We start from the raw sequence: 21,624 nt of genomic DNA, 5'->3' as shown, positions 1-21,624 counted from the left end.
TGCAGGCAAACAACCTGAAATATGTGTGTGTGTGCGTGCGTGTGTGTGTGTGTCACACAAACTGCCGTGTGGTGTGCAGATCAAAGGGATGCGCAGATGGTGCTTGGTGTCTCCAAATCCAGCAGCCCTTAGGATGTGGTGCTCTGCAAAACGGAAAAAGAATTAAAGGTGAGAGTGCATTGATAGTCAGCCTGGTGGTACACGGCCTTTTTCAAGGCATGTGTTGCTGGATGTGGAAAATTAACTCTCAACCAGAAATGGAAGATGTGGGACAAAATAACTACCTGTGTCACTGCCCTTGAATTTATGAGATCAGGAGGATACAAAGTATAAATGGGGCAATAGGGAGCATCCAGAGAGGAGCAGATTGCTCGAAAATCATCAGATAACCTTTGCTACGGGTGGGGACCTCACTCAGAGAATTGTACTTAAAGCCACTAAAGAGAAGGTAGTATCACTCCTGGATGTGGATCTGATATGGTGGCAGTGTGGGGAGATGAGAGCAACTTGTTGCATTTAGTCCATAAATAAAGTAGGGATGTGCTTTGGTTGTTACAACTACTAGTGTCTGTAAAATCTCTACTGATGTGCAAAGGTACTTTGTCTCATCTTGCAGAATACAGGTTGGCTGTCCTAATCTACAGACTCAGTTTCTTCTAGGCACTCCTTCGTTATGCTGTGATGCTTACATAATGGTATGTACAAGGTGTCTCCCTCACAGAATCAGGTGTGGTTGCTACAGTAATGAACAATTCAGTAGAAGCATTATTGGGGCAGACTTTATGCTGTGATATGCTGCCTAGTGTGCGCATCTGAGTCAGTTGCCCATGAAGTATACACACTTAACAGTCAGATTGTTACGACAATAAAGCTCTCTAAACTGAGTATGCACCCGTACTACGTGAGGCACAGGCTTGGGGAGGAGAATGTACCGAAAAGTGGTTATCTCATAGCGCTTCCTGAAACCATGATCCTGCAGCAATACAATAAAGCTGCTACCCTACAGCTGCTATTTATAACTGGCTAAAAATGTAATCACTTTGTTCTCAAACCTATTTTATAGAACCCTTACAAAGAATTACCTGTCTAAAGAACTGGAGACCCTCATTAATCTGCATTTCAGTAAGACACAGACTCACAAATCTACAATAGAAGGTGCAGAACAGTGAGGTTTTGCTGCTCAGCTGGGATGATGCCAGTGTGGGTAATGTTAAGCTTCATAGGGGATGTTAGGGTGTTGTTGCCATATTACACCGTGGCTATGCCTCTGTTGCTGGGTAAACCTTAACACAGAGCCTGCCATATTTCCTCCTCCCAGAGGCTGATGCTTGTGAGAGTGGGATTGGTGGGGAGAGACTGAGGTAGACTCTCAAGCCCATTGACTTTCAATGAAAATTAGGCACCTAAGTGCCTAAAATCACTTTTGAACATGGGACGTGGCCATCTGAGTTACTTAGGCCTTGCAACACTGAGCAGAGCAACGATTAAGTACCATTCAAAATCTGGGCCCCAGTGCTCCCAGCTGTGCTGTAATTGCTGCAGGGGTAAGGAGGAATCCAGGAGACGATGTCACAGCGTACGTTAATGGGCTTGTGCGGAGGAGATTATAAAGCACCACCTCCTCTCTCCTCAGCAGCAGCTGGGCTCTGAGCTGTAGAAAGCACAGAGGCAACAGCAGCCTTGAGAGCTGCTATTAAGGAAAAATGATATTCTTTTTAAGGGTCTGCAGGACTCCATCAGCAGCTGCTAAAGCCACCTGCTCGGCTTCTTTTCCATATCCCTGGCAGCTTCACTGCATCTGCTATGACACCAGCCAGAGCCTAGCCTGGCCTCCCTGACGTTGTCAGACTCAGCAGCAGGAAGAGCCCTGTCACAGAGAAAGAAAAGAAGAAGGAGAAATAAATTATCCTGCCTTGGAGATTAGATAGTTCCAAGAGCGAGGCAGGGGTTACCTGGGGCTCCCTTTTGGCTAATAGGAAGCATGGCATCATTCTCAGTAGTCACACTGGTGCACTTGCTAATCCTTAGTCCCCGTTAGTCCATGCCTGGGCTGCCCCACATTAATGCAGATTGTTAAGGTTCTCATGTAACACTTTTGGGTATTTCCATTACCCATGTGAAACAAAGAATAAAAGAAATTATAAGCACAGAAGTCATGGCCTTACCTTTCACACCCAAAACCATGTCTGTTAGCAGCTATATATTAATTTTTAAATATGATCTATATCTATAGCAGTGGTCCCCAAACAATAGGGTGTGCCCCCCAGAGGGCACAGAGGAATGTTCAGGGGGGCCTGGGCCAGTCCCCATGGTAGGTGGGGAGGGAGCATCACCCAGCTCCGCTATGCCCCCAGCTCCGCTCTGGCCCCAGTCAAGGCCCTGGCTTCGGCTCCCTGGCCCCAACCAAGGCCCAGCTCCCGGCCACGGTTCCCAGTCCTGGCTTTCAGCCCCACTCCCGGCTGTGACTTCTGCTCCCACCCTCAGGTCCAGCCTCCGGCCCCGGCTCCCGGGGCGTTGTGGACAGATTGCATTACAGTTAAGGGGGGGGTGACAAAAAGTTTGGGGACCACTGACCTATAGATATCCATTGATCTGTCTCCAGAGGAGTGTTTTAACATGTTCAGTAAATAATTTGATATTAGTCATTTTAACCATTACAGTCTGCTGGAAGCAAAACAAATAGAAGTTGCAAGAGGTGGTTGTTGCTGTGTTCTGAGCCAAGCTAATTAGGCTCCTAAATGGACCAGCTGGTACTATAAGTGCTGATTTACTCAGATTCTGGGGTGGCGCTTGACCCCTGCTCCACCCCAGGCCCTGCCCCCACTCCACCCTTTCCTCTCACCCCCACCCATTCCCGCCCCGGCCCTGCCTCTTTCCACCCGCTGCTCCTGCTCCTCCCCCTCTCCCCCAGCACGCCGCGGAACAGCTGATCTGTGGAAGGCGCTGGAGGGAGGAGCCAATTGGTGCAGCTGCCGGTGGGCAGGAGGCATAGAGTGGGAGGGGGAGGTACTGACCTGTAGGGCTGCCAGTGGGTGCAGAGCACCCACAATTTTTTTTCCTTGGGTGCTCAAGCCCTGGCATGTTACTTTATTGAAAGAAATATGACTCAGTGTGCTTTTATTAACTGTATTAAAGTTAATAAGGAAACAAATAAAATCAAGCAAGCAGATCGCTAAAATGAATCTACTTATAACATGACTGAATTAAGAATTAAGCAATATAGTGATCGAATCAAAATCAAATTAGGTCAAATCAACAAGGTCCCAGCTTGAAATTTCAGGGGAGACCAGACAGAAGATCTTAAACAAAGGACTTGAAAATGGTTAAAAACAGCAGCCTGTTGTAGGGAGGCAGAGAGACAAAGGGTCTGCAGAGAAACAGACTGTAACATGGTCCCCAGATTCTGGGTCTTTGGGGATAAGTGGGAGCTTGTGATGCTTCCCATGGGTACTCCAGGTTGTGAGGCACCTCACCACCACCTGCCCTTCATGTGAAGGAGTCTTGTGTTTTTGTCTTCCAGTTAGACTTTTTTCTCTGAAGTCTTGACAATCTTTTCATTTGTATTCAGTTCAGACTGGTGATAGGTGAAACCATACTCAATTTACATGTAAACGGATAGATGGATAAACATCTCTTGTCTGACAGAAGACCCATTTTTCACCTCTGCTGATGACTAATATCTTGATACAGATTTTAAGAACATATTTTCATTATACATATATATTACCTTGCATAGCATCTGATATTAATGACCAGTGTGACACCGGCTTTCATTTAAGACCTCACATGACACTCTTTGGGGAACCAGAATGTACATACCAGAACCAAGAGATTCCTATAACCCCCTTTCCAGTTGGCATGAAGAGGTTCTTGGGTTACAGGACCTACCTAAGCTTTCAAGGAATGGCCAGGGTTAACCCTTCTCCATCTCTGTTTGTGATGATAGTAAGGATAAATAAATGCAGTGACAGAGAATAGCTCCTAGGCAGGGGTGCCACGGGGCTCTGTGTGCTGCCCCCGGCCAATGGGAGCTGGGCGGGGTGGTGCCTGCAGGCAAGAGCAGCGTGCACCGAGGAGCTTCCTGCCCCCCCTCCCGCCTAGGAGCCAGACCTGCTGTCCGCTTCTGGGGTGCAGCGCAGTGACACAGGACAGACAGACAGCCTGCCTTAGTCCCACCACTGTGCCGCTGACCAGGAGCCGCGCACCCCACACCCCAACTCCGAGCCCCAACCCTCTGCCCCAGCCCCGAGCCCTCCCCAAACCCAGAGCCCCCTCCTACACCCCAACCCCCAGCCCTGAGACCCCCCAAACCCACAGCCCCGTCCTGCACCCCAGAGCCCACACCCCCAGCCCAGAGCCCTCACCCCTCCCACATCCAAACCCCCTCCTTCAACCCACAGCCCCTTCCCACATTCTGAATCCCTTGGCCCCACCCCCAACCTGGAGCCCCCTCCTGCACCCAAGCCCCACCCCAGAGCCTGCACCCCCAGACGGAACCATCATCCCCTCCCACACCCCAACTCCCTGACCCAGCCTGGAGCCCCGTCCCGCACCCTGAACCACTCATTTCTGGCTCCACCCTGGAGCCTGCACCCGCATTTAGAACCCTCACCTTCTCCCGCACCCAACCCCCTGTCCCAGCCCAGTGAAAGTGAGTGAGGATCAGGAGAGTGAGCCACTGAGGAAGGGGGAAATGTAGTGAGTTAGGGGCAGGGCCTCGTGGAAGGGACAGGGCCTCAGAGAAGGGGCAGGGCTAGTGTGTTTGGTTTTGTACCAATAGAAAGTTGGCAGCCCTATTCCTTGTGCATCATCAACAGAATTATTTAATACATTCTAATTATCTTGCAAACCTATTGAAGGCCCTGGAGTTGTGTAGGGTTGAACAGGTGTCACTCAAGATTTAATTTAGCTGGTAGTACCTTTATTATGGATGATGTTGAGTTAGAAGAAAAGAACCCAGCTTGACTCTGAGCCCAAGATGAGCTTGCAGAATTGGTTGTTTAAGAAACAGTTTCTTGTAAACTGAGCACATTTACTATGGCATGGCATAATCTTGTAGCTGAACTGTGCTTTTTACAATGTCACTTCTGAGAGTGGAACTGCACTTTAAACCTTCAGCAAGCTTTTGATCTTCCTTGGTAGGGTAAATTACTACATTAGGATCGCACAATTTGTGTGGACAATTATAAACCAAGTGTTGATTAACTCTTATTCAGTGCTTGTAACAGTTTATTGAACAGGTTGGGCCAAGCCAAGCATGTGTCAGCTACTGATCTAATAAATAGGTACTGGTAGGTGTATTTGGCAACATATAGTACTACTAAATCTGCTTTTGTAACATCATCTGCTTTTGCTGAATTCTTGATGTTTCTTTTGAATCTGAGGAACACACCTACATTCCAAAGGGTGGTAAATATAATGCTGATAAAGCATAGATGCATATGGGCCGCTTGCAACATATAGACAGCGTTTGCCAGGCTTTTGCAAGCAGGCCTGCTTGCTAGGGCAGAACACTATCACACTTGTCATGGCCTAGGTGTTGAATTTAGGACACAGAATGGGGTGTGGTTTAAACTGAAGCCAGCCAAAGTGGATGCTCCAAGATTGGCCCACACCCATTACGAAGGGCTTTCTCGGGGACTGTAGGTTTTGTCATAAACAATTATGGCTGTGTCTGCCTGATCTAAGAGGAAACTATGACAAACTGACAAGGCCAGACCTAAAGAAGCTCTGTGTAAGCTCGAAAGCATCTCTCTCTCACTAACAGAAACTGGTCTAATAAAAGATATCACTTCACCCACCTTGTGAAGCTGATGTAGAGAAACAAGAGTGAACAACTTTCACAACTTCTAAGAGCGAGCTCTGCAGGTTATCAGTATTCAGTAAACCAAATTGCACTCAGAAGTGTGTGGTGCATAAGACACTGAATTTTGGTTTGCAGCAGGTATTCCGGCAAGTGTATGACAAAGGGGAAGAATGTCCTGTGGGATACATTTACAGGAAATTACTTCCTCAAAAGATAGCCTAAGTCCTGGTAGAGAAGTCATGGCTTGCTAATGTGTGGTTCTATTAAAGTTCTAACCATGCCTGTATGGCTGAGAATTTGAGATGGTGACTGACCACTGTCCCCTACCTGGTTACACAGAGACCCATCAAAACTCCTGTGGTGGATTACAGTTAGTCACACCAACCGTATTTCCAGATATCAAGTCAAAAATGAAAATGCCGATGAATGATACAAAAGAAATATTGGAGGCATTTGCTATAACATTATGGTTGTAGCATATGAAAACTAGAACATAAAAAACAAGTAAGGAGGAGTGATGGAGTTCGGAGTGTTAGCTGCGTGCTGAGGAATGTATGGGGAAAACTTAATGAATTCACACTGGAAATCAGGAATTCCAGTTCCATTTTTTCCCTACATTTGGGAATTTGACATCAATTCTAGGGGCTGATCCAACTCGGTTAGGAGTCTGTTTTCAAGCCAGCTAAATGAGGATATTTAAAGGGCTATTGTAGATGCAACATGGCCTAGTAAATACAGGGCACAGGACTGGGGATTAAGCATCCTAGAATCTATTCCCAACTGTATCGCTGACTGTCATATAACCTCGGCAAATCACTTAACCTGTCTGTGACTTAATTTTCTCATCTCTAGGCAGGAGATAATTACAACAGTCGTTATGTTCCAAGGGCTTTGATATCCGCAGAGGAGAGGCTCTGTCTATTCATTGAGTCTGTTCATCATTTTTTTATTACAGCCTTGTAAGCCTCAAGTAAAAGAAAATTGGAATTATGAGCTGCACAGGTTCCTAATAGCACATAGGAGAGAAAGGATGATCATTAGGAAGTCCAGATCATCTATGTAATCCCGCTGGATTGAGGGACAATTTAGAGTGATCTAAATCATCTGAGATTTGACCCCCTTTATACAATGGAGTTTTAAATGACAACCAGTAAGCGTTTATTTAGAATGCTAGTTTTCATAAGTTTTTTTTTTAATATTACAAGTATTTTCCTTCCATGAGAGCCTATGGTTCCTTTGTACTGCACTATGCATTATAGGCATAGTTATCTGTTAATCATGCCCTTTGTAAAGTACTTTGAGATCCTTGTATGAAAATGTTCATGTAGGTGCAAGTGGTTATTGTCTGTCTATTTCCCTTCCCTGACTTGTGTGTGATACCATATCCCATGCTGTCCAGGAATGCACCTACCAGTGGATCTGCACCTACTGTCTACCCACAGTGAATTACTGGCCTATGATTGTTAGATTAAAACTATTACTTATGACTGTTGTTCTTACATTTGGGCAGCAGCAACAACTCTTAACCTGTTTCAGAGTAACAGCCGTGTTAGTCTGTATTCGCAAAAAGAAAAGGAGTACTTGTGGCACCTTAGAGACTAACCAATTTATTTGAGCATAAGCTCAAATAGCTCACGAAAGCTTATGCTCAAATAAATTGGTTAGTCTCTAAGGTGCCACAAGTCCTCCTTTTCTTTTTGCGAGCTCTTAACCTGGTGTTTCGGTATCTGTCATTATGGGAGAAATAACGCTAACGATGCATATTTGTGAACTGCTGTCTGCTGGAGACTGTTGAAAGCACACTAGGAATATTAGGTTTATATGGTGGGAATGTTATATCCTGTTGTATACTTCGGAAAACTGATATTGGTTGCATGAACTAACTCAAACTCTTCACTTTCCTCACATCCCATCACCATTTTCAGCTCCTCCACTAATGGTGGCTCAAAGTTACTATGATCTGGATACATTTACAGCATTTATTTCATATGGATTTCTTTGTTCTACAAAGTATGCCAATCTGCTGGTTATGTCAAATCATTGTTGCTCCGATTTACATGATGACCACGCTTGTAAGCACCTTCACACACACAACACCATGTGCATGGCAGAGTGTGTGCGCGTGCACAGCAAACATATGTATATGGTAGTCCTGATAAGTGTGTACTCTTATAAAGGATTTAAGCTTGGAAAAAAATATTGTTTGGACCTTGTCATACTTTTGTCTGTGTGTGGCCTAAATCAACTTGGGCTTGTTACATTGATGTTGATACAAATATGACCTAGTGCATTGATTCCCAATCTTCTTAGGTTTGTGACACTTATCACAAATATAACCATTGTGTGACACATTGATACGTCAACATATACTGCAACACTTCCACTGTAATGAATATATACAGAATAGTATAACCTCTTGTAGCCACATTACTACAGAATAATTAAATAATACTTAGCGCTCCGTCAGGCTCCCATTTAAGCAATGTGAGTATTGTCAATGATGTAAACAGTCCCTTAATGTGAAACCTTAAACTGATAATATGACTAAACTGCTTATATAAGAATGTCCATACTGGCCGTTACCAAGTTATATGTAGGACACATAATTTCATCTGTATGGAGCAGAATCCCCAAGCGTTTCCCAACAAATGTCAGTAGCAGGAAAAGCTCAGAGCAGCAGAGGATCAACACTAGAGATCCTTGGGCTTTCCCTGCATGTCTCTCCTTCACCATCACTCTTGTGTTCTCTGTTCTTTCCCCATAGCTCACCACCACTTCTGGATGCCTCATGGTGGATCAAGCAGAGCAACCTCCCACAAACTGAATCTTATTGTGTTGTCCGTTCTCATGGCAGTGTAACACTCAGGCTTACATTGTGGGTGTGAAGAGAATTACAGACAAGTAATGGCCAAAAGGATTTTGCATGGACAACATTAAGAATATGTTATTTTGCCTTTGCCAACCCATAACAGCTCTGCTTTACTGAACTCAAGGACCAACTGTTGTGTTAGCTACAGGTTATTGATGACATTGTTAAATGCTGACACATAACCTGTGTTTATTTGTATTGTGGAGATAGCCTCAGTCTTTGTTGTTGGTTGCCTAGCATACATTTCTCCATATGCTGATGAGTGCATCATCACACAATCCATTTAGCTTATCTTCTGCATCCAATCGCCCACTCATTTCACAGAGAGAGAGAGTGTAAATTATACTGGGTGTGGGCATTTGAGGTGAGTAACATTAATTAATTGGCATGCAGCCGATGAAGTGAGCTGTAGCTCATGAAAGCTTATGCTCAAATAAATTTGTTAGTTTCTAAGGTGCCACAAGTACTCCTTTTTGTGGATACAGACTAACACGGCTGCTACTCTGAATCCTGTCATTAATTAGTACTTGTCAGATGATTTGAAGGTGGTTTGATTGTGAAGCTATTACTAGCTTTGAAGGAATATAGGGGTTTTGGATAGATTTTTTCCTTCATTTCCTGCAGATTTCTTCCTGGTTAATGAACAGTGAGATATGATCTGAAGATATTTCTTTTCTGCTCTATCCTATTTGTTAACATTGTCCTTGCATGTTCACACTCTCACTTCTCTGCCTTTTGCATCTACACTTTTCCCCAATAGGCTATCATATATGATCGGACTTGATATATTTTATATTATAGTCTCACAATAGTGAGACCATAGTTAAGATTGGGTCAGAATTTTCTGTACCTCAGTATCTAATCTTTCACTAGGAATTTTTTTTGTCAACATGCCATAGGGAATTTGAACCAGATTTAAGCTGCTAATTAATGTGTGTGCAACGATCTCCAGTATGTATTTTGTGTTTGTATGTTGTTGACTTTAGGAAATTTAGGAAAACTGGAAAAACCTGATTTTGTCGACATAGTGCAAATTTGTCGCCTTCTACTGCCCGAGCGGTAATATTAAGAAGATAAGAATGTCCATACTGGGTCATACCAAAGGTCCATCTAGCCCAGTATCCTGTCTTCCAACAATGGCCAAAGCCAGGTGCCCCAGAGGGAATGAACAGAACAGGTAATCATCAAGTGATTCATTCCCCGTCGCCCATTCCCAGCTTCTGGCAAACAGAGGCTAGGGATAACATCCTTGCCAATCTTGGCTAATAGCCATTGATGGACCTATCCAGTTCTTTTTTGAACCCTGTTATAGTCTTGGCCTTCACAACATCCTCTGGCAAGGAGTTCCACAGGTTGACTGTGTGTTGTGTGAAAAAAATACTTCCCTTTGCTTGTTTTAAATGGCTGCCTATTAATTTCATTTGGTGATCCCTAGTTTGTGTGTTATGAGAAGGAGTAAATAACACTTCCTTATTTACTTTCTCCACACCAGTCATGATTTTATAGATCTCCATCATATCCCCCCTTAATCGTCTCTTTTCCAAGCTGAAAAGTCCATATTAAATGGCAGCCCTTCTCATATGGCAGCCCTTCCATACCCCTAATCATTTTTGTTGCCCTTTTCTGAACCTTTTCCAATATATCTTTTTTGAGATGGGGCAACCACATCTGCACGCAGTATTCAAGATGTGCGTGTACCATAGATTTGTATAGAAACAATATGATATTTTCTGTCTTATTATCTACCCCTTTCTTAATGATTCCCAACATTCTGTTTGCTTTTTTGACTGCCGCTGCACATTGAGTGGATATTTTCAGAGACCCATTCACAGTGACTCCAAAATCTCTTTTTTGAGTGGTAACAGCTAATTTAGACCCTATCATTTTATATGTATAGTTGGGATGTGTTTTCCAATGTGCATTACTTTGCATTTGTCAGCATTGAATTTCATCTGCCATTTTGTTGCCCAGTTACCCAGGTTTGTGAGATCCTTTTGTAGCTCTTCTCAGTCTCCTTGGGACTTAACTATCTCGAGTAGTTTTGTGTCATCTGCAAATTGTGCCACGTCACTGTTTACCCCTTTTTCCTGATCATTTATGAATATGTTGAATAGGACTGGTCTCTGTACAGACCCCTGGGCGACACCATTTACATCACTCCATTCTGAAAACTGACCATTTATTTCTGTCCTTTATGTCTTATCTTTTAACCAGTTACCAATCCATGAGAGGACTTCCCTCTTATCCCATGACAGCTTACTTTGCTTAAGAGCCTTTTGTGGGGGACCTTGTATTGTGACATCTGAGATATTGTGACATCCGAAAATATCAGCCATTTATCCCTCACTCCTTCCAGTTCATTTGCATACTTTGGGAGAATCACTTGTGCCCTGGTTGTCATGGCAACAGCTGTCTTCGATAACTGATTTCTGTCAGCTAAACATAACATTATTACATGATAAGATTTCAGGAAGAGCTGTAATGAAAGCAGATTGGGTTTGGATCAGCTCCTGCTCTGCTTCTTTGGGTTTGTACTAGGGTAAGTTATATTGTTTCTATTCAAAGGGTAATTGTTACTTTCCTCAGCAAGGGCTGCATGAAAATAAGATTCAAAACTGCAATTTCTTTTTCACAAATATTGTTTAGATGCTGCTTGGAAATTGCGGGGCTATAGCTTTCTGAATATTTACCTTTCACAAAAAGAGAGAACTTATAGACATGAGTTCCTCCTGTTTTCTGTTTTTAAAAAAAATTATCTCTTTTTTTCCCCCTATGATGTGAAAACTTAACATCTTAAACAAATCTGTAAATGCTTTATTATTTAAAATAGCACACATTATAAAACTAAGGAAATTTATAAACAAAAAGCTTTGTTAAATGTTAGGTAAAGTTGCTCTCATCGATAAACTAAACCATAAAAAAATTAGGAAATATGAAGTTAAAGATTAAAAAGGATAAAAAGATCCCAATGTCAAACACTCTCACGTTAGGAAATGCCAGAATAAAATGTTGCCCATGCTACCTAAATTAACTCCTCTTGTGTAGTGACCAGGAACCGCTAACAGGGAGTTTCGAGATGGAGTTCTCTAGGTGAAGGAGGAGCAAATATGGGACCCTTGGAGTAAGTGGCTGTCTGTAGTGTGTGTTTGTGTTTAGGGGTCACTTGCGGTGTGCTGAGCTTGTCTTTGTCTGTCTGAAGGACTGTGTGCTGTGGCCGGCAGTTGGAAGCTGTGAGCTCCTAAACAAGGTTTGAAATCTAGAAGCGTCTGTTCATTGGCTGAGCCTTAGTCAGGGGGCCAGGGATTTATAAAGCAGTGAGCAAGCAACCAGGGACTGCTAAGAGGGAGTTTCGAGAGGAAGTTTGGAAGGGGAGTGAGAAGGGGGCGAGGTACACTTGCCATTCTTTAAAACCTTTAAACTAAACTATAATCAAAACTTCTTGATTTAAACAAAAACCCTATCATTAACCTAAGTAGCTGTAGGAGAGAATTCAGGGAGAAGCCCAGCAGCAGAGTGGGGGCAGAACTGGAGGAGCTAAGGGAAGTAGAGAGGTATGTTGTTGAGGCTTTCCGGGACACTGTAGTCTTGTCCCACCTCCGGTCAGACAGTGCCTGCGCTGTTAAGGAGGATGAAAGGCCTAGAGAAGGAGAGCAGTCAACAGGAGCAGAGGGAAATCTTTCCATAGTTGGGACCCTCCTTTCAGATGGTGTTGGGGTATCCTCTCACACTGAAGTTACTTCTCCGAGGGAGGGAACTCCAGTCATTAGGAAAAGGCAGATGTTAATAATGGGAGATTCAATCATTAGAAACACAGATAGCTGGGTTTGTGATGACCGGGAGAACCGTATGGTGACTTGCCTGCCTGGAGCGAAGGTTGCGGATTTCTTGAGGCATCTAGATAGGCTTATGTGTAGTGCTGGGGAGGAGCCGGTGGTCGTGGTACATGTAGGTACCAATGACATAGGGAAGGATAGGAGAGATGTCCTGGAGGCCAAATTTAGGCTGCTAGGAAAGAGCCTGAAATCCAGGACCTCTATGGTGGCATTCTCAGAAATGCTTCCAGTTCCACACGCAGGGCCAGGTAGGCAGGCAGAGCTTCAGAGTCTCAATGCGTGGATGAGACAATGGTGTAGAGAGGAGGGGTTTAGATTTATTAGGAACTGGGGAAACTTTGGGGATAGGGGGAGCCTATACAAGAAGGATGGGTTCCACCTAAACCAAAGTGGATCCAGACTGCTGGCACTTAACTTTAAAAATGTTGCAGAGCAGTTTTTAAACTAAGATGGGGGAAAGCTGATTACTGCAGAGGCGCATGTGGATCGGACAGAGACATCTCTTAGAGGCCAGTCTATTGATAGAGATTCTCTAGGTTTTAGTCAGGAGGAGAGGATGGAAGAGGATGAAGTATGGGCCAGATCAGACAAGAAACATTCACATAAAGAATCTGACACATCAGAAAAGGGCAGACAAATAAACAGTGACAAGTTTTTAAAGTGCTTGTACACAAATGCTAGAAGTCTAAATAATAAGATGGGTGAACTAGATTGCCTCATGTTAAAGGAGGATATTGATATAATAGGCATCACAGAACCCTGGTGGAGTGAGGACAATCAACAGGACACAATCATTCCGGGGTACAAAATATATCAGAAGGACAGAACAGGTCGTGCAGGGGAGAGGGAGTGACATTATATGAAAGAAAATGTAGAATCAAATGAAATAAAAATCTTAAATGAATCCACATGTTCCATTGCATCTCTATGGATAGTAATTCCATGCTCTAATAAGAATATAACAGTAGGGATCTATTATCGACCACCTGACCAGGACAGTGATAGTGATGATGAAATGCTAAGGGAGATTAAAGAGGCTATCAAAATAAAGAACTCAATAATAGCAGGGGATTTCAATTATCCCCATATTGACTGGGTACATGTCACCTCAGGACAAAATGCAGAGGCAAAATTTCTCAATACTTTAAATGACTGCTTCTTGGAGCAGCTGGTACAGGAACCCACAAGGGGAGAGGCAACTCTCGATTTAGTCCTGAGTGGAACTCAGGATCTGGTCCAAGAGGTAACTATAACAGGACTGCTTGGAAATAGTGACCATAATATAATAACATAATAATTTAACATTCCTGTGGTGGGAAGAACATCTCAACAGCGCAACACTGTGGCATTTAATTTCAGAAAGGGGAACTATGCAAAAATGAGGAGGTTAGTTAAACAGAAATTAAAAGGTACACTAACAAGAGTGAAATCCCTGCAAGCTGCATGGACACTTTTCAAAGACACCATAATAGAGGCTCAACTTAAATGTATACCCCAAATTAAAAAACACAGTAAAAGAACTAAAAAAGAGCCACCATGGTTTAACCACCATGTAAAAGAAGCAGTGAGATAAAAAGACATCTTTTAAAAAGTGGAGGTCAAATCCTAGTGAGGTAAGTAGAAAGGAGCATAAACACTGCCAAATTAAATGTAAAAATGTAATAAGAAAAGCCAAAAAGGAGTTTGAAGAACAGCTAGCCAAAAACTCAAAAGGTAATGTGGCAAATTTCCAGCACTACAATGACAGATCTCATGCTTTCTCCTCTTGGGGGTGGGGGGAGGTTCAGGGCACCATTTCTTGCCCCTGAACTGGGGTATTAACTGCCCCACTAGTGTCCTAGAGGAGGGGAGTGGCAAGGGAGGGACCCAGGCCCACCCTCTACTCCGTGTCCCAGCCCAGGGGCCATAGGGATAGCAGTAAACCACTAGAACTAGCAGTTCCTTCCCCGGGCTACTTCCCTCTCCTGCCCTTCAGCTTGTAGGGCTTCCTGCCCTCCCTCTGCACAAACCAGGTGTCTCTTTACCTACGGTCTTGGTCTTCTTAGCCCACCACAGCACTTCTCCAAACTCTCCTCTGCTTCCCTCCAAACTCTCCTCTTCTACAACACCAATCCACTCTGTTTCAACTCCTCCACTTATCTGATTGAAGCAGGGGGTTTTTATAATGTGACTGGCTTGAGGTGCTCTAATTGGCTTCAGATGCTCTAATTAATTTATAGCAAACTTTGTTCCCTCTACAAGGAGTAAGGCTCCAAAAAACAGTCTTTTGCTGCCCTCTGGCCATGCTGTATCACAGTAATAACAAAATGTTTTTTAAGTACATCAGAAGCAGGAAGCCTGCTAAACAACCAGTGGGGCCCTTGATGATCGAGATACAAAAGGAGCACTTAAAGTCATTGCGGAGAAACTAAATGAATTCTTTGCTTCAGTCTTCATGGCTGAGATGTTAGGGAGATTCCCAAACCTGAGCCGTCCTTTGTAGGTGACAAATCTGAGGAATTGTCACAGATTGAAGTGTCACTAGAGGAGGTTTTGGAATTAATTGAGAAACTTAACAGTAACAAGTCACCAAGACCAGATGGCATTCACCCAAGAGTTCTGAAAGAACTCAAATGCGAAATAGCAGAACTATTAACTACGGTTTGTAACCTGTCCTTTAAATCAGCTACTGTATCCAGTGACTGGAAGATAGCTAATGTAATGCCAATATTTAAGAAGGGCTCTAGAGGTGATCCTGGCAATTACAGACCAGTAAGTCTAACATCAGTACCGGGCAAATTAGTTGAAACAGTAGTAAAGAATAAAATTGTCAGACACATAGAAGAACATAAATTGTTGCGCAAAAGTCAACGTGATTTCTGTAAAGGGAGATCATGTCTTACTAATCTATTAGAGTTCTTTGAGGGGGTCAACAAACATGTGGAGAAGGGGGATCTAGTGGACATAGTGTACTTAGATTTCCAGAAAGCCTTTGCCAAGGTCCCTCACCAAAGGCTCTTACGTAAATTAAGTTGTCATGGGATAAGAAGAGAGAAGACCCTTTCATGGATTGAGAACTGGTTAAAAGTCAGGGAACAAAGGGTAGGAATAAATGGTAAATTTTCAGAATGGAGAGGGGTAACTCGTGATGTTCCCCAAGGGTTAGTCCTAGGACCAATCCTATTCAACTTATTCATAAATGATCTGGAGAAAGGGGTAAACAGTGAGGTGGCAAAGTTTGCAGATGATACTAAAGTGCTCAAGATAGTTAAGACCAAAGCAGACTGTGAAGAACTTCAAAAAGATCTCACAAAACTAAGTGATTGGGCAACAAAATGACAAATGAAATTTAATGTGGATAAATGTAAAGTAATGCACATTGGAAAAAATAACCCCAACTTTACATACAATATGATGGGGGCTAATTTAGCTACAGCTAATCAGGAGAAAGATCTTGTAGTCATCGTGGATAGTTCTCTGAAGACGTCCATGCAGTGTGCAGCGGCAGTCAAAAAAGAAAATGGGATGTTAGGAATCATTAAAAAAGGGATAGAGAATAAGACGGAGAATATCTTATTGCCCTTATATAAATCCATGGTGCTCCAACATCTTGAATACTGCGTACAGTGGTCCCCTCATCTCAAAAAAGATATACTGGCATTAGAAAAGGTTCAGAGAAGGGCAACTAAAATGATTAGGGGTTTGGAACGGGTCCCATTTGAGGAGAGATTAAAGAGGCTAGGACTTTTCAGCGCAGAAAAGAGGAGACTAAGGAGGGATATGATAGAGGTATATAAAATCATGAGTGGTGTGGAGAAAGTGAATAAGAAAAAGTTATTTACTTGTTCCCATAATATAAGAACTAGGGGCCACCAAATGAAATTAATGGGTAGCAACTTTAAAACAAATAAAAGGAAGTTCTTCACTCAGTGCACAGTCAACCTGTGGAACTCCTTGCCTGAGGAGGTTGGGAAGGCTAGGACTATAACAGTGTTTAAAAGAGAACTGGATAAATTCATGGCGGTTAAGTCCATTAATGGCTGTTAGCCAGGATGGGTAAGGAATGTTGTCCCTAGCCTCTGTTTGTCAGAGGGTGGAGATGGATGGCAGGAGAGAGATCACTTGATCATTACCTGTTAGGTTCACGGCCTCTGGGGCACATGGCATTGGCCATTGTTCCCCCACCCCGCTGGCTGGGGGGGCTCCCCCAGAATCTGAGGGGATGAGGGACGTGGCAGCAGCGGAGGTCACCCCGGTGGCATTGGCCACTGTTGGTAGACAGGATACTGGGCTGGATAGACCTTTGGTCTGACCCAGAATGGCCATTCTTATGTTGTTTATATGCATTATTTATAATACAGCCTTTAATTCCATGATCCCATATTACTTTTTACACAGGACATTCATTGAGTGCACAGAATGGATCTGATCTGGGGATGAATAAGGATTGTGTAATGAAGGAGGCTATTGTCTGTAGGAAGCTGGAAGATGGGTAGTGAATGAGGCAGGGGACTGCAGGAAGAGACAGAATGGTCTAATGGTTAGACCAGATGAATGCCACTCTGGAGGCTTGAATTTTATCCCAGCCTCTGTCACCAAGTTTCTGTGTGACACTGGACAAGTCATGTATGCCAAATTTTTCACAGTCACTTCTGCATGTAACTAAAGACTGTATCATAGTGTATATGCATGTGGGGTGGGGGTAAATTAATGTTGCAAGGGCAATGTTCATTTTGGCATTTCCTGACTTGAAAGTACTTGATTTTGCAACCTTTTAATCCTTTTTAATCATTAATTTTGTATTTCTAATTTATTATGAACACTTAGGCCACGTCTACACTACAAACTTTATAAACACACGTTAAAGTTAAGCTGGCGTACAGCTGCCACAGTTAGTATGTCACTTGTGAGCACACACTTGGCCGCTTGCATTGGATTTTCATGTACTCACTAGTAGAGTTTGTGTCAATGCAAAGTGCTGCACACAATGGGTAGGTATCCCAGTCTGGCAAAATGCCTTCTGGGAAGTTTTCACAATGTATTGTTGGGCAGAAATGAGTCACACAGTGAACTCTGGGAGTGAGGGATCAAATTCCCCTCTCACAACTTTCTCCATCCCAGAATGCATCCGTATCCCATAATTTTTGCACCTTTCTTTATGATCCCACAAACCCATGTAACACTGTTTGGTGTCCACCCTCTGTGATAGAAGCATAGAGTTGGCACAGCTCTGTACTATTGTCATGAATGTTGCAAATACAGGATGCATGATTTTCTGATATTATCAGAACCTCAGGAAGAACTGCAACAGTGCGGGACATGACAGTTTCTTTGAGGGCAGATTGCTGAGGGGCATGACTAAAAACACTTCCAGGTTGTTGTTGGCATTCATGGAGCAGCTTTATTCACACTGTGAACAATAATAAAATACCATTTATTTAAATATTTTTGGATGTTTTCTACATTTTCAAATATATTGATTTCAATTACAACACAGAATACAAAGTGTACAGTGCTCACTTTATAGTTATTTTTGATTACAAGTATTTGCACTGTAAAAAAAATAGTATTTTTCAATTCAGCTAATAAAAGTACTGTAGTGCAATCTCTTTATCATGAAAGTTTAACTTACAAATGTAGAATTATGTACAAATAACTGCATTCAAAAATAAAACAATGTAAAATTTTAGAGCCTGCAAGTCCACTCAGTCTTACTCCTTGTTCAGCCAATTGCTCAAGCAAACAAGTTTGTTTACATTTGCAGGAGCTAATACTGCCCACTTCTTCTTTACAATGTCACCTGAAAGTGAGAACAGACGTTTGCATGGCACTGTTGTAGCCAGCGTCGCAAGATATTTATGTTCCAGATGCGCTAAAGATTCATATGTCCCTTCATGCTTCAACCACCGTTCCAGGGGACATACTGATGATGGGTTCTGCTTGATAACAATCCAAAGCAGTGCGGATCAATGCATGTTCATTTTCATTATCTGAGTCAGATGCTACCAGCAGAAGTTATCTATGCAGTTATATAACAAAAAAAAAATCTACATTTGTAAATTGGACTTTCACGACAAAGAGATTACACTACAGTACTTGTATGAGGTGAATTGAAAGATACTATTTCTTTTGTTTATCATTTTTACAGTGCAAATATTTGGAATAAAAATAATAAATATAAATAATAAAAAAATAAAAATAAATAAAAATAATATATACTTTGGTTTCAATTACAACACAAAATACAATGTATATGAATATGTAGAAAAAAATCCAAAATATTTAATACATTTCAATTGGTATTCTATTAAAACTGTGATTAATCCCAGTTAATTTCTTTAATCACAGTTAATTTTTTTTGAGTTAATCGCATGAGTTAACTGCGATTAATTGACAGACTGGATTGCTAGACTGGATCTCAGTGAGAAAAATATCTGAATAATTATAGCTCTATGTTGTGTCCTGCATAACATATGTGAGAGAAAGGGGGGAAAGTTGCCACCACGGTGGAGCGGCTGTCTGCTGAGTTTGAACAGCCAGACACATGGGCCGTTATAAGAGCCCATTATAGAGCTATGCAGTTGCAGGAGGCTTTGAAAAAACAGTGTAATAGTCAGCCACATTAATGTGCTGTGCTTGACTGTGCCCTGGCCCTGTAGGTTTGCAGGCTGTTAGGCATTGTGCAGTGCTTGATGTGCATGTATACATACTACACCGTGTATTATAATAAACCTTTGAATTACTATGATTTCCTGTGCATTTATAACTGTTACATGGTCTTTCACTGAAACTGAATTATGCAGTGCTTGCTGTATGTGTACAGATATTACTTGGTGGTTTCTTGAACCTATGAATTCTGTGGTGCTGTGCATTTACAAGTGCTGGGTGCTTTGAATCCTGCCATACATTCTGCAGTGTGCTTGGTGAACTAATAAAGATGAATTTATTTACAAAAAATAGAATTTTATTGTCTGACAAAAATAGTGGGGAAAAGACAGTGTACAAATAAAAAAGGACAATACAATACAAACATGAATTAACTGAACAGAATTTTAACTAGAAAGCACACAGATCTGTCCATTCAAGTGCAGAAATGCAGTCTGCTTTGGCTACTCTGACAGTAGCCGTGCCTCTCCCAGGTCAGTGTATGTGGAGTAATAGGGAGTGGAGTAATAGGGATAGGGATTTGACTGTGTGGAGTAATAGGGATAGGGATTTGACCTGTGGTACCAAGTAGATCGTTGCGGGGTGTCCTACTGCCAAGGAAAAAATAAGGTGGCCATCCCCAGAAACCTTTGGGAGAGGATTGCAGAGTATCTCCATGAAAGGTTCATTGAGATCTCTCAGGAGGATACAAGGGACATCCCTATATAAATCAACAGGGTGCTCCATATGCCCTCCATCGTCCTCCTAATCCTACAGGGGAATGAAAAGCAGATAACTCTAGCTCTGTTTGTTGTACTGTTACCTCTTCCTGTATGAGTAAGACAGTTAAATATTGATACATGTGGCCTTTGGTAATTTGGGATGGGCCAGGTGCCACAATTGTTTTTAAACACTGTAAGGGAAAAAGCACTTACCCGAGGAGGGTTCTCTGGATCGGGCTTGTCCGTGTTTGGCTGGTGGGACTAGCCGGACCACAGCGGAGTCTCAAACTGGTCCTGGTTTGTGGCATAGCTGGATCCTCTACATCACCCCCACCCCAATATGTGTCCCTCTCCTCCTCCTCTTCACTTATGGCAGGGGTCTGTGTCTTGGGCTCCACTGAGGTATCCATGGTAGTCTGCGGGGTGCTGGTGCATACTTGCATGTCTGCCAAATCTGACATGCAACTCATCGTAAAACCAGCAGGTCTGCAGCTCATCACCAGATCAACTGTTGGCCTCCCAGATCTTGTGGCATATGCATACCGCAGTTCCTTTGCTTTCATGTGGCACTGCTGCTGGTCCCTGTCGTGCTCCTTCGCCTGAATCCCCTGTGCAATTTTTTTTATAGATGTCCACATGTCTACAACTGGTCCATAGGTGTGCCTGCATAGACTCTCCTCCCCACAGTCCCAGGAGATCCAGTACCTCCTGTCTTCTCCAGGTACATCTGGATCATGTAGCTGGTCTGGTCAGTTGGGCAGCTGCACATGACAGTGGAGAGCTGGGAGATGTGCTCCCAAGCTGGGCGCTCAGGGAAAGACATGTCAAAAATACACCAAGTGTTTTAAGAGAGTGGAGTGGGGCATGACCCCTAGGCAGTGGAGGTCACAATTGTGACCAGAGTGATCAGTGTTGGGCATTGTGGGACAGCTGCTGGAGGACTATTAGGGTCAACATAGGTCATGCAGCATCTACACTCACACTGCATTGACCACAGTACAAGGACCGCAGCTCAACGCCGTTCAGGGAGGTGGTTTTGCTATATTGCTGTAATGGGGTGCTTCTGTTGGCAGGAGACCTAACTTTGTAGTGTTGACCAGGCTAGTTCATGGCTTGCTGCACACTAGTGTCTGTGTGAATCCTATTGACCCATGCTAACAATTCCATAGTGTGCTTTGAAACAGGAATAGATCAAAGTGCACTATGGAAGTGTGGCAGCTCCCTGCAGGTGCTGCCCAAACTGGCCACAGTTCCCAGCCAATGGGAGCTGTGAAGCCAGCACTCAGGGCGGGGCAGGGGCAGCATGAAGAGCCACTGCGCCGCGCCTCCGCCTAGGAGCAGCAGGAACATGTCGCCACTTGTGGGAAGCTGCCCGAAGTTAGCGCCACCCGGATCTGGCACCCTGCTCTCCACCCATGCCCCAGGCCTCTGCCCCGAGACCCGTCCCACACCCAAACTCCCTCCCAGAGCCCCCACCATGCACCCCCTCCCGTGCCCCAACCCCCAGTTCCACACCCCCTCCCGCACACTGAACCCCTTGTGGTCATTCCTCCACTTATGAGCAGCAGGGACATGTCACCGCTTCTGGGGAGCCACGCGGAGCCAGATAGGGAGACTGCCGGCCTGACACCGACTGGAGTATAAACCGGACTTTCAATGAAGATCAGAAATGCCAGTTTATAGAGCTTTCCAGTTGGTAATGTGCCAGATAATACAAATTTTACTGTAGTTAACTTTCAATAACAAAAGTATTGACTTTTTAAGAATTAA

At 43.4% G+C, this 21,624-nt stretch overlaps 1 protein-coding gene across 14 annotated transcripts in view; it reads left to right on the top strand.

The window, feature by feature from the left end:
• CTPS2 (CTP synthase 2) overlaps nt 1-21,624 on the top strand; it is a 160,174-nt gene that overhangs the window by 69,784 nt on the left and 68,766 nt on the right. Inside the window, exon 17 of one of the 14 annotated variants that reach the window (XM_075131542.1) lies at nt 8,571-8,676. The exons of 12 other annotated variants lie outside the window; for them this stretch is intronic. In XM_075131542.1, coding sequence (XP_074987643.1) covers nt 8,571-8,630 — 60 coding nt within the window. In that variant the 3' untranslated portion in view covers nt 8,631-8,676. Of the gene's footprint in view, nt 1-5; nt 304-8,570; nt 8,677-21,624 lie in introns of those variants that run through there. One more of the 14 variants, XM_048861813.2, reaches the window with a different exon arrangement.

The sequence above is a fragment of the Caretta caretta genome, chromosome 1, assembly GCF_965140235.1.
Source record: "Caretta caretta isolate rCarCar2 chromosome 1, rCarCar1.hap1, whole genome shotgun sequence".
NCBI lineage: Eukaryota > Metazoa > Chordata > Testudines > Cheloniidae > Caretta > Caretta caretta.
Note: the sequence above shows the minus strand (reverse complement) of the source record. Positions and strands in the feature narration are given on the sequence as shown.